The 13,426-nt window shown below is 51.5% G+C and overlaps 1 protein-coding gene across 4 annotated transcripts in view; it reads left to right on the top strand.

Moving 5' to 3' along the window:
* The first annotated feature begins 7,294 nt into the window (after positions 1-7,294).
* The window catches only part of PLCD1 (phospholipase C delta 1), a 16,078-nt gene continuing 9,946 nt past the window's right edge, over positions 7,295-13,426 (top strand). The window contains exon 1 of one of the 4 annotated variants that reach the window (XM_006905762.3): positions 7,295-7,450. In XM_006905762.3, coding sequence (XP_006905824.1) covers positions 7,417-7,450 — 34 coding nt within the window. In that variant the 5' untranslated portion in view covers positions 7,295-7,416. Of the gene's footprint in view, positions 7,451-11,445; positions 11,913-11,943; positions 12,040-12,091; positions 13,330-13,426 lie in introns of those variants that run through there. The other 3 variants (XM_006905764.3, XM_025039368.1, XM_015597317.2) reach the window with 3 other exon arrangements.

Below are 13,426 nucleotides of genomic sequence, written 5' to 3'. Positions count from 1 at the left end.
TAGATTGACAATGAGCAGCGGCTTTGGGGAAGAAGAGAAGACCAAGCAGAGATTTAAAAGAATGAGTAGATTCACCATTAGTCATCGAGGAAGTGGAAATTAAGACCACAGTTTGAAAGCACTACACAGTAGAATGTGAAATCAATAAATCAACAAATAAATCAGCAAATCAGTAAAAACAAATTAGTCAACCAACCAACCAAGTGCTGCTGAGATTTGGAGCGAATCGAGTTCTCATATATTGCATGGGAATACAAACTAGTATTGCAGCTCTGGAAAACACTTTGGCAGTTGCTTATAAAGTTACACATACAGTAGTCCCACTCCTAGGTATTCTCCCAAACAAAACCCAGTACGCAAATGTTTAAGGCGGCTTTACTCATGATCTCCAAACCTGGGAAAAAACCAAATGTCCTATCCGCTGGTAATAGGATAAATAAATTATGGTACATCTATACAACGGAATACTCTCAATAAAGAGGAAATAGACCATTGATACAATAGCATAGATATATTATCAAATGCATTATGCTAGGTAAAAGCAACTGTCTTCAACAGGCTATATACATACTAAATGATTCCATTTTTCAGACAACTGGGAAAATGCAAAACGAAAAAAATCAGTGGTTGCCAGGAGCTGGTGATAGGAACTAGTGATGGCTCCAAAAGAGCATGAAGAAATTTCTTGAGGTGATGGAACTGTTCTATATCTTGATTGTGGTGGTTACAAAACTGTATGAATTTGTCAAACTTCGTGGGATTGTACACTATAAAGGGTGAATTTTACTGTATATAAATTATACTTCAATTTTTTTAATTAAAAAAAGATGAGTAGCAGTAAGCCAGGCGAGAACGATAAAGGGCACTTGATGCAGAAAGACCCCACTGTGCAAAAGCTGGGAGAGAGCATTGTATATAGGAAGAAACGAAAGAAGTTCAAGAGTGGGATTGATTGGAGATCTGAAAGGTAGAATTGACGAGACTTGATGGATGATGGGAGTGAGAGTGAAGAGGGGTCAAGGATGACTCTCAAATATGCTGAGTGTGCAAGCAGGTGGGTACTTCTGTCATCCGCTGAGATGTTCGGGAAGAGGATGGCACTTGTCCAGGGCAGCAGTTTGACATCACATTGACTGCCATCATTGGCACAGTGTGGCTTCTGCTCATAGACGATACAACTAGCTACTTTTTACTCCTGGAGTGAGTCTGTCTACCTTACAGCTTGAAAACCACTTCCTGAGATGAGCCCGAGGAGGCTTGCCCACAGACCTGGCCCACTTCCGCTTCTCTCGGTTGGGCCTAGCTCCTTCATTTGTCCTTCCCAGTACTTTTCCTGTCCTCAGAGCCGGCAAGGCAGGGCCCCTGCCCTGGACTGTGTCCTTGAGAGGACTTTGCTCTTGCTCTCCTCTAGAGGCACCCTTCTCTACAGAGAGAGGAAACCACGAGGCCAAAGTAACATGGCCCATGCCTGCCATCCAAGTACCTGCAACGCCAAAATTATTTGCCCAAACATCCTAAGCTATTGACAAGGCCTGTGCAGGCTTCTTGTTTAAGGCCTTCCTTCCTTCCATTGCTTGGCTGGTATGTGCACTAAGGGGTAGCTTTTGTGGGAGGTGGAGGGAGCTTGGGCAAGTGAGCTGGTTTGTCAATTGTTACACAAATGCAAGGTCCCCAATAGTGCAGAAGGAACGATAGGTGGGAAGAGAAGTGGAACAGTCTGGGGGACCTCCATTGCTCTAATATTAGGAGTGCGCCTGCCCGGACCAGGTGGTCTTGTTAGTTAGAAGCAGTTCCACTTGTGGAGGCTCCCTGGCCCCCTTCCCTGTCACAGACGACAGGACAATGGATTCTTGCCATTACATTTGGCCTCTCCATCTTGCCTCCAAACAGCCTCAGAGTCGGTCACAGGGAGTCTGACCCAGCCTGGGAGAGGTCTCCCCTTTTTCTGACCCCGCCAACCCTCTGCCTGCAGTTTCCTCTGCTCTGTACAGGCCAAGATCTCCGGCGACCCTCCAGTAGCAACAGCCACAACTCTGTCCTCATCTTCCTGCACCTTTCAGCAGTATCTGCTGCTGCCCATTCCCTCTGAATGACATACTCTCCTCCCTGGCTTTCCCCTTTTCTCTGTGCTTCCCCCATCTCCACTCTTATCTCTCTCTCCCACTGGTATCTCTCTGCCTAATGATCTGGGTTCATTCCTGATTCCACTGTGCCCAGCATTCAATTTGTTTGCCTTCTGACTAACCAAATCAATGAATAGTTCAAACTCTGAACCAGTAACAAAGGGTTAGGGCCACCTTTGAACTACTTGCCAGCCCCTTTCCCTATGAGGAATTTGTCAGCACAAAGCAAATTTCTTGAGTTGCCTTCTTCATTTTAAAACCTGTTCTGCTGACCACAATTTTTGTTTATCTCTCAAATCTTTTTACTTTCGAGTTTCAAAAGTTATACATCATCATGGTAAAAAAAAAAAAAAAAATCAAATAGTACATAAAGAATAAAATGTGTCATCCTCTCAATCCCTTTCCTTATATTATTTCTGTATCCTTCAGCTATTTTATGCCTGTACAAACAGCAATATCTATAGCTTTTAAAAAATTTTTTTGAAAAGCACAAATGACATATTATGTTATATATTATATGTATTATATATATTGTCCAGCCATTTGCTTTTTTTCCCATTTATGTTCTACAGTAACTCATAAAGGACTGTTTTTGTTCATTTGTTTTTTAAAACAGATGCAAGAGAACCCACTGTATGGAAATATCTTGGGTTATTTAACCAGGTCCCTGCTAATGAACTTTACCTTGTACAGGATTTCTGTGTGTAATATACAGATAATATCATAGAATTAGATAATATAATATCCTGGAATTAGAATTGCTTGGCCAAAGCGTATGTACATTTAAATATTTGAATTATTACCAAATTACCCTCCAGAAAGATTATCCCAGAGCGGACTTCCATAGCATTATGGACATTTTAAACATCTCTTGAACCATAACCTGAATGTTATCCCCAGCCCACATCTCCCTCTAAAATTCCAGACTTGTACATCCATCTTGAACTTAACGTCTCACCTTAGTTGTTTGAAGGCACCTTCCTCCTTTCAGTTATTGGAAACTCCCTCCTTTCAGCAGCCCAGGACAAAAGCTCGAAATCACCTTTGAGTCCTCTCACAGCCCCACCAGGAAATCCTGTTGGCTCCACTGTCAAAATGTATCTGGAATCCTACCAATTCTCATGACCTCAACTCCGCCACTGAGGTCTGAGCCACCATCCACTCTCACCTGAATTAATGCAAGTGCCTCCCCACTGGGCTCTCTGCTCCAGCCTTATCCCTCCATGATACTTCTCCTTCCAGAAGCCAAAGTGGTTATTTTCATACATAAGTCAATCATGTCCCTGCTCAGCTTGAAACCTTCCAAGTGCTCCCCATTTTTCCCAGAGTAAAAGTGGAAGCCCTTAGATGGCCCAACAGGACCTGGCTCCCATTACCACTCTATCCTCTCCTATTACTCTTGTCCCCCGCCTCCTTCCGGTCCTCCAACACACCAGACACACTCCTACCTCAGGGCCTTAGCACTGCCTGGAGTCTTCTTCCCCAGCTATCTCTGGTTGGCCCACTCTCTTACCTCCTTCTAGTCTGCTCAATTGTCACTTTCCTCAGAAGATCCAGCCTGACCAACCTATTTCAAATTTAACCCTCTCCCATTCCTGAATTCTCTTACTTTTTAAATTTTTTTTTATTGTCCTTACACCTAATATAATAAATAATTTACTTATGTTTATTACAGTGTCTCTTTCTTTCCATTAGAATTTAAGCTCCATGAGGGCAAGGGGTTTTGGTATATTTTCCTCACTGATGATTCTCAAGCTTTTAGAACAGTACTTGCTCAATAAATATTTGTTGAATAAATGAAATAGCAGAACAGTTTATAAACTGGACTTTGGTGTCTTCTTCAGTTCACACATTCTTTAAGTGTACCTCTTTTTTCAGGTGGCCTGGGCTGTGCCTCTTCCCTCAAGCAAGGGTCTGAGGACCAGTCTCCTGACTATTCCTCCACACCAAGCACTAGACTCTGCCCATTGGGTGGGACTTAGTCCACAGTGAAATAAATATCACAGTTACATTCACAAATGAATATGCGTAAAACCCCATGAATACGATTACAGAAAAGTAGCCCCAAATCATCCCATACTCTCCCGGGATTACCCACAGGCCCAGAAAACTTGTGGTCCATCATGGCATCCTGGATCTTCACACGGTCGGTAGTGTCTTCCTGGCATGATCTGAATACCTTTGTTTTGCCACAGCTGCTCCGTTGGTAGAGGCAGCCTTCACTTTTCCTCCTGATGCATCTGAACTTGGGTCCTGGACCCTCTGGAGGGAGCTCAGATGGGGTTTTCCAGCCCTCAAAAGCATCAGCATGCCCTTGGACCAAGAGCTTCAGACAGGGCTCTGACCACCGGGAGCAATAGAGGAGGCCAGGTAGGGGACAGCTGTGGGGAGAGGCGATTCCAGTGTGTGTCTGTCCAGCAGGCATTTATGCATACCAGGTAGTCGACATCTGTTATTTTAGCTGATTCCAGTGAGGACTGCAGCACCTGACTGCAGAGCTCCAAGAGGTAATGGGACTTGCTCAAGGTGTCACAGCAAAAAAACTGTGGAGGCAAGATTTAAACAGCCCTTCATCCACTATCTCCTGGGACAGGGGCTCCAAAGACAAGGAGGGAGCAGAATGAACCTGTCCCCCAAACCTGGCTTGCCTAGGTTTGTTTGGGGGGGCGGGGTGGAGGTGGGCAGGGCTAGCCCTGAAGCACAGGTGGACCTGCCCATCCTGAAAGTTGGCATTCTTGGGTTGATCCTCCCCCATCCCCAGGGAGCGTAGTGATGGGGCCACTTGAGGTAGTCACTGGACCTAACACTAGGTCTCACCTGTCTCCAGTCATCTCAGAAGTCCCTCCCCCCACACCCACCCTCATATTCACCTTGAAGACAGGATGGTAGCTAGGGGTGGTGAAATGTCTGAAACTCTATCATTAGACAACTAGTCTTTGGGCAGGCATGGCCTCTCTGTGCACCCGGCCGAGTCTGCCAAAAGCCCTGTGAGTTACCAGGATCTCAGGGCATCTGGTAGAGGTTACTGAGGGCTGGGTTTTGAGGAGGGTAATTTAGGCTCCTGGCTGGGGCTGGGCCCACAGAGGGCCCTGGGAGTTTAGGCAGAGGGAGCAGAAACCAGCAACTTTGTGGTTAGGTAGAAAGCCTCTTACTGGCTCTTCAGCCTCTCCACACACATATACACAGTCGTAATCACCACAGAGGCTTATATCCAGCGGAAACAAGCTGAGTGCCTCCCAGCTCATGAGAGAGAGAAAGGGGTGGACAGAGAAGGTGAAGAAAGTACTGGAGTGTGGGCTGACCCAAACAGGTCTGAGCAACAGCCTTGTTTCTCAGAGCAGGGTGTGGCCCAGCCCTCTTTTCTAGCAGAACCTGGTTGCATGTGCCAGTTCTGAGTCAGCCACGCCCATCCTGTCTAATAACCCTGGCCAGGGAGGAGGCTTCTGCTCCTCTGCCTGTGCCAGAGGCCAAAAGAGGGTCTGTGTGAAGTGGGTTTGGGGTGTGCAAAGGAAGAGCCTGGCTGCAGCTCCCACCAGGGGCACTTTGGGCAAAGAGAGAAGCGACAGTCTCAGATGATGCCCTGATTTGGGCTTGGGGCTCAGAGCTGGGAGGTGACGTAAATAAATAGGAATGATGCTTGAGATGAAGCCAAGTCAATTGCTGGTGTCAGAATTTCACTGGTTCTTTGCCTGGGAATGGAACAGGGCTTGAAGAGGACTGGCTAGTTGAATAGAGGGGCTTGCAGGCCCCCAGGGATGTCAGAGGTTTAAGTACTAGGCCTCAAGGCCAGAGGAGGCCCCCAGAGGGCAGGCCTAGAAGGGTTTATCCTGACTTAGGATAGTGAGGAGAGGTAAGAGCAGAGAAAGGACCCCCTTGTACTCCCTACCTCCAGGCTCGGGCTCCAAGCGAGGCCTGCCAGTGTGGACTTGCTCATCCCTAAGCAGAAGGGAATCCAGGGAGGTTTCTGACAGACCTGCGGGGTGGGAGGTACTCCTACTGGAGGACAGGACGCCCGCAGAGTGAATGCCAGATAAAGGGCTAGCCTCCCTTCCTGTGAAGGAGGCAGGTGGAGGGGGGGCTCTCCAAAGTACTGAACTCCTGACCCATTCTCAACCCTCAGAACCCTCAGAACCGGCTTGCTTCCATCCCTTCCTGAGATATTCAAAGCCACTTAGGCCTGGTTGTGCTGAGAAGAGGAGGGGCTTCCTCCAGAAAGGGTCCAATAGGCTTCCACCAGACTCTGTCTCACATTGGCCTTATCAGCCCAGAAGCCTAGGTGATTCATGGGTGGGCCCAGCACCCCTCATCCTGGGAGGCCCCCTGGGGTCTCTCCCAAAGGGTAGTGGGCAGAAAATCGCTGGATTTTTCCTGGCGGGGGCGGGGGGGGCGCTCTCTGCATACCCTATCAAGAAGGTGTCTGGGTTGCAAGAGTCGAAGGTGAGAGTGGGGTGTCCTCATAGGGGCCCCTTGCCCCGACAGTCCCTCGGGAGGCCACCCAAAGATAAATCCTGGGAATGTCATCCAACCCCAGATCCTACACCTGTCAGCCACTCTGCTGCAGATATTTCCAGGAGTTTGAGGTGTAGGGGCCTCAAAGGTGGGCTCTCTGCACCTGCTTGTTGCGAGCTTTCTCCCCTCCCCAACAGCCCCCACCAAAGTCGCTCCCAGGTTAGAAACTTCCCAGCGAGAGGGGAGGGGACTCTCCTCTGGACAAAGTCCAGGCATTCCTCTCTGAGGACCTCACAACCCATGCACCCATTTTGCAGATTGGAAAGCAGACCTTCGGGGAGCCGCTGCTGGACGCCTGGACGCCTGGATGCCTGGACGCGGAAGCTCCCTTTCGCAGGAGCCCGGCTGGGCGTCGGACGTTAGACTGTCCCTTCCCCAAGATGACACCAAATTCTTTGGAGCATCACCCTGACCCCAGCGAGGCGCCCACAGGCAGGGCGTGGGGCCGGGCCGCCGGCGGTAATGACAGGGCCAGCGGCCTGTGGGTGGCAGGAGCGGAGGAAGCGGGCGGGATCGGCTATTTCTGGCCTTGGCTCGCCTACCCGCCAGCGGCCAGAGTTAGGCGGGCTTCCCAGTCCCATCTCTGCCCTCCCTCCCCGATCCCTAGGAGGGGGCGGGGAGAGACGCGGGTTGGTGGACCCGGGGGGCGGGTCCACCTTCGGCCTCCTCCCACCACAGTCCATTCGGGTCTCCACAGCGCTGGGCTCGGACCCGAGACCGCCGGCGCTGTTACCGCGCACGTGTGTCCCGCAGCACCCGGCTCCCGCCGCGCAGCCCGTCGGGCATGGACTCGGGCCGGGACTTCTTGACCCTGCACGGTGAGTGCCGGGCTGGCGCGCGGGGAGTCCCTGCGTGGGTCTACCCCGCAGAAAGCCGTTCCCTTCTCTGGGCGGAAGACCCCCAACTCCTTCATCCGCCGTCCGCCTCGCCCCGCCCCGGGCCCGCCCTTCGCCCTTTTGTCGCAAAGGGGAAATCTCAGCCCAGGACTAGGGGTGGGACTGCCCAGCACAACCCTCGTCATTTCCAGGCTTGTCCCCCAGATCGGACCGGGGGAGAGGGGAAGAGTGTGGGTCTGAAGACTTTCTTGAAGACTCCTTCCTGGTTCCCCCAGCTTAGGGGACTCCTCCTTATTCTGGTCACGGAAGACTGGGCTCCATTGTCCAGCGCGCACGGAGGGGCAAAGGAGGGAAGGAACCAACATCCACGAGTAACCGAGTTCTCCCCGCCCCGCCCCGCCTGGAGAGGCGCCCCAAAGCTCAAGCGTGCCTGGACCGCGTCGGGCCGCGTGGGTGTGGCGGGGTGGGGATTTGGGGTGGGACGAGGAGGTGTGCAAGATTGGCGGAGGTCGGGCAGTGCTGCCGTAACTGCTGCCCCGCGCAGAAATCGTAGTCAGCGATGCCCAGGCTGGGAGGAGCAGCCCTTTGCTCCCCATCTGCGCACCCTCCTGGCCGGACAGGGCCAAGTCTCAGCTCGAAATGCCTGCAGCTCCACCCTTGGTCCTGCGGAGCTCTTGTCTCCCCCGACCTGGGAACAGAGTCAGAGCCAGCTCCTTGCCCTAACGCTGTCCTTCCAGGATGAAGATCTGGCTGGATAGGACCCCCAACCTGGACCTGGCATCTTTTTGCTCCAGCCTGGGGACTCAACCACTCTTAGGGAACCTTTATCCTCTTGTCTCCCAGATCATCTGTCAGCTCAGCACACCCTGCCCCTTCCACACCAATCACTGCTAAACCATATCTCCCTCTATTTTCTACTACCCTTGGAGTCGGAGACTTTAGTGCCTACCACCTATCCTTCTAAAGTGTACATGGAGATAATAGTTGGTTAAGAGAAAGTCAGAGCCCTCCAGCTAGCCACTAGAAAGCCCTAGAATTCAGGGAGACCCAGAGATGTTCTTATCAGCCAGTCCGCAGTCTATCTTGTTTCACAGTTGGCCCAGAGAGACCTTGTTCAGTGCACAGAGCTGTTATCCTCATACCAGCAGCCCGGGCTCCTCAAAGCAACCTTGTCGAGCTGGGTCATGGGATCCTCGCTCCTTCCAATGCTCCCTCTTCTCTCCTGAGGCCAGAGGTGTCCTTAATGCTCCTGCCAACCTGACAGGAAGAGAGACTAGGCATCTCAGAGAACCACAGTGGAGACCTCTCCTTTCTCTCTCATCATCCCTAGCTAGTGCTGTCTACCCTGCACACTGCCACCTCTTCCATGCCTGCCTCACACTCAGACCTCCTAACAGCCCTCTGGTCACCTCTGGCATGGCTGCGGCCTCAGCTCATGTTGGAATGGACTCCATCCTCAGGGATCTGTCTTTGTTTAGTCTCTCTACCCTGGTATCTTCCTTAGAGAGGAAGCTGCATTGGAGGCTTGGCCAGAGCCTCCCAGTCCTGTGACACGGACTTGGCCACCTTGGCCCATCTTGTTTGAGACCTGCCTCCCAAATGCCTGACTCTGTCCAGCCCTTCCTGCAGGGCTGGCATGAATACTACGACTTCAAGCTGTTTTCCTGAAGTCCCTGCCACTTCTAGCTCATCATCCAAAATTACCTCCCTTGACTGCCTTTTGTCCCTCCTGCAAACTAGATGGGGTAGCAAGAACCTTTCAAGGAGAACTGGTGGGGGAGGGGGTGGTCACTGTGCCCTGTGCTGTACCAGGTTGTTTACACTTTCATCGGAGAGTAGGCACCCCTTTCATATTGGGCAGGAAGGCCCCCTCTATTGGCCTGAGGGGCTAGGGGCCCACCTAGATATGAAATGTCCCTTTTGTCCTTGTCCCCAGATGCATGCAGAGGCAGGATAGTATACAGGCATGGATTCTGGGCAAACTACTTGAAGTCAAGTCTTGGTTTTTTTCATCTTAGACAAATCTCTTGATTTTGTGTGCCTAGTTTCCTCATCTGTAAATGAGGGATAAGAATGCTACCTACCTCATAGGGTTGCTATGAGGATTGAATGAGGTAATACCTATAAGGCAATTAGAACAGTGCCTGGTACCCAGCAGGTGCTATGTTGCTGCAGGAGGCCCACGCCCTAAGTGACCATGCCCTGTGAGTTGCCGTCTAGTTCTTTGGGAGAGGAGGGGGCACCATAAGAGGGTCTGTAGCCAGGAAAGATATCAGAACTGGGCTCAAGATTCAAGGGGCTCCTTCCCAAGTCCTTGAAGCCCTCAAAATGATGTTCCTGCCCCCCAGCCTCTCATTTCCTCTGCTTTCTCCATTCTGGTCAGGCCATACTGGCTTCTTGAGCAGGTCCCCAGATGCCTTTGAAGGCCATTACTTCCCAGGGTCCTGTCCTCACTGAACACATCTACCCTCCACTAACTTTTTCTACACCTGATCCCTCCTGCTAGGCTCTAAGAACTGACATTTGTAAACGTGGAAGGCGGGTTCGGGCCTGACTTCATCTTGGCCCCCGGAGACCTGGGCTCCAGTTATACCTTTGTCTCTACTTATGTTGTGACTCTGGGCAAATCCCTTTGCCTCTCTGGGTCTGTTTTCTCACCCATGGGATCTCAATACCCATTTCACGGAAGATGTTGTGAAGATAAAGCACTGATGGGCATAGGAGCTACAGTTTGGCTAAAAAGCCAATACCCCCAAGAGTAATGTTTCCAGAACTATCGTAGCAAGTTGGGGTGGCCAGCCCCCTCCTCACCTCAATGATGTTTCAAAGCTCTGTTCCTGGGGTTACCGATCCACACTAAACAGTAACTTTTTTGTGCTATAGGCCACTTTGGCAGTTAGGTAAAGCCTGTGGACTCCTTCTCAGGATCGTGTTTTTAAATGCATAAAATAAAATACATAAGGATTCAAAAGAAGCAAGTTATATTGACATGTGATTCTTGGTCTTCCAGTTAAAAACCCTTGCATGGTTTCTCTAAAACAGAGGTTCTCCTTATCCTGGGCTCCCCTCCCGGTTTCCAAGTAAATAACGACTTGTCGGTGCCCATATTTCAGCTCATCTGCACTAACACACGTTCTTATGATTTATTCTTTGTGGTGTGACTTTAGGCAAGTCACTCTGCGCTTCGGAGTGCTTGTCTGTTTTAATAACTGGCTTTGCCAGTGACTCACTGTCAACGCTGGTGACTGGAGCTGAAGCGAGGTGAATGGAAGGACTATTATTCAGAGGCAGGGAGTAAAAGAGAGGAGTGAGTCAGGCCTGGAGTGGGTGGTGTCCTGACCTTGGCACACAGTAGGGGCTCAATAAATAATTGCTGGGCGAATGAAAGGAAAGTTGTAACTTACATGAAAGGTCCCACTGTTCCCCAGCACACTGGCAGCACAGTTTTGTATAAAGTTGCAGTCGTCCTCTCTATTTATCAAAGCAAGCCTGCGTTAATGGACTCATTTTAAGATGAGCATTTTTTTTCAAGAATTCCATTCGCAATCGGAACGTTGGCGATTACCCCACTCTTCGAGAAGGAAACGGGTCTGCCTGAGGTTCGCAAGTGAGGCAACAGCCAGCTAAGTCACAGTGAATTCGTTCAGTAACTTTGGTAAAATATTTGGCGAGCTCGGTAGTCTGGCACGCCGCTAGACCCTGCAGCCCAGGCCGCGGCCCTTCTGGGCGCCTCTCCTCAGCTCGGTCTTGCCCTGCGGTTGCATCCTCTGCCAGGCGCCCAGCTGGTGTTTAGAAGCGCGGCTCAGACTCTGCCCCCTGGCAGGACTCCGCCCCCGCACCGCCTCTAAAGTTGAGGTTCCGCCCCCTTCCGCCGAACGCAGCCTTTCCAGTGCAGGGCCTTCTCGGGGTTCGGCCCCTGGGCCCTGGCTGCGCTCCGGGTCGGCTCCTGGGTATGGCTCTACCTCCATGTCATCTCCCAGCCCCGGCTTCTCTCCCGCCTCTACCTTGCTTTGGCTCTGGCTCTACCCTCGATCCGCTTTCTGGGCTTTGGCTTTCGTCACTGATCTTCCTGGATTATGGATTTGTCCCACTCCATCTCCCGGTCCTGGCTCCTCCTCCGGGGCGCCCCGCCTGGATTCCGCTCTCCCCCCCACCTCCACGGGTATCGCCCTTCTGGGTCTGGCTCCGCCCCTTCCAGCCCAGATTTCCCTCGCCCGGCTTCTAGGGCCGAGACCCCGCCCCTCCAGGCTTGGTCTCCACGCCTGTTCCCCGCCTTGGAAGGCTTCTGGATGCTGCAGCATTGTCCCGAGCCAGGCTCGGCGGTTGGCAGGGGCACTGCGGAGCATTATGCTGTTCTTGGGGGGCCGGAGGCGGAGCCGCTCCAGAGAGCTCTACCTGCAGGAGCAGAGCCTCCGGGTGGCGGCGCTCAATGGGCGGAGGCTGGGTAAGGGACGCACGGGGCACCAAGATCTCCAGAGACTGGGATGTCAGCTGGGGCAGGACGCAGATTGAATGTTCCTGAGCTCTGGGTCCTGCCTTCCATTCTTTGACTGGACCTGTTTAGTGCTTCTGTGAGTGTATGACCTACTGTGGGACTGTGTTTGCAGGGGTGGTATGTGGGGTGAGTACTGGGGGAATTTGTTATCCCTTCTCCTGGTCTACCTCCGCCCTTCAAAGGCTCCCTGCCCCTTGCCACCCCTAACTCTCCTGTTTACAGGTTTAAAAGCTACCACTGGGTATGTGGCCCAGTGTGTAACTGGTATGACCCAATGAGATGATCTGCAGGGTAATGCGTGGTCCAGTGTGATCCTGTGCACTGTGGGTGACAGATGGGACAGTGAGTCACCCAGGTGACTGGATTCTGTCATGTGATCGTGTGTGTGTTATGTAGATTTTCTGATGTTACTCTCTGTGGCAATGTGCTTCTGAGTGGTGGCTGCATAAGGTAATGTTTCTGAGCACTTACCTGTGGGCGGGCTTCTGAGTCCTTACTCCACCATGGAACTTCCTTGAGCCTCAATTTCCTCATCTGTAAAATGGGAATAATGATAGTGCCCTCCTTATAGGGTTGTCGGAGAGATTAAATACATGTGCTAAGAACAGTATCTTACTCAAATACTAACTATTATTATGGTGGATGCGATTATCATTATTATGATGATGTTCTGGCACTGTACGTTGTGTGGCTGTGTGTGACTCCATGTAACAATGTGTATCACTCTGTGTGGCTCATTGTCTCTTCGAGGTTATGTGTGGCAGTGTGTGACTGAATGTGGTGGTGTGGTGAGCGTGACTTTCTCTCTCTACACCTGTGTATTGCTGTGGGTTCCAGGCCTAGTTGTCTCCATTATGCATCATGCTGGGTACATGGACCAGACTCCTGACACTTCCCATTCCCAGCCTCTTGTCAGCACCTGCAGCACCCTTCGCATTCTTTCCACGGGCCCCTCACCACCGCCCTTCCACCGGAAAGTGGGGCTGGGCGAGGGACTCTCATAGACTTTCTGGGTTGTGCAGCAGGCAGCCCAGAGGCCTCAGAAACAATAGGACCTCAAACGAGGCTTGGACATAGAGGTGCCTGCCCAGGTTTCCCAGTGGCCCAGAGGGCAGCGGTTATCAAGGCCCCCTTGGGACAGAGGTCCGTGTTCCGGAAGTCATGTCTGCAGCCAGCGGACTTATCTCTGCCTCACCGCAGATAGAGCCACAGACTGGCTCCAGGACAGGATGAACATGTCATCTCCTCATGGTATTTTCCAGAAGCGGAGGATGGGGCTCGCCTTCTACTTTCCAACCCCCTCCCCCATTCCCATCTGTGCTGTGGACAATGGCTTGCCCTAATGGGAGTGGGGTGTAGGCCAAGGGTAAGAAGTCCCTCTCAGTTGTACCTCTACCTCAGAAAGAACCATAGAATCCCCAGCAGAGGCTGAGGTGACTCTCCTCTGGCAGGCGGGAATCTTT

This window comes from Pteropus alecto, unplaced genomic scaffold (genome assembly GCF_000325575.1).
Source record: "Pteropus alecto unplaced genomic scaffold, ASM32557v1 scaffold10, whole genome shotgun sequence".
Classification (NCBI taxonomy): Eukaryota; Metazoa; Chordata; class Mammalia; order Chiroptera; family Pteropodidae; genus Pteropus; species Pteropus alecto.
The sequence above is the reverse complement of the archived record's forward strand: the minus strand, read 5'-3'. Positions and strand labels throughout refer to the sequence as shown.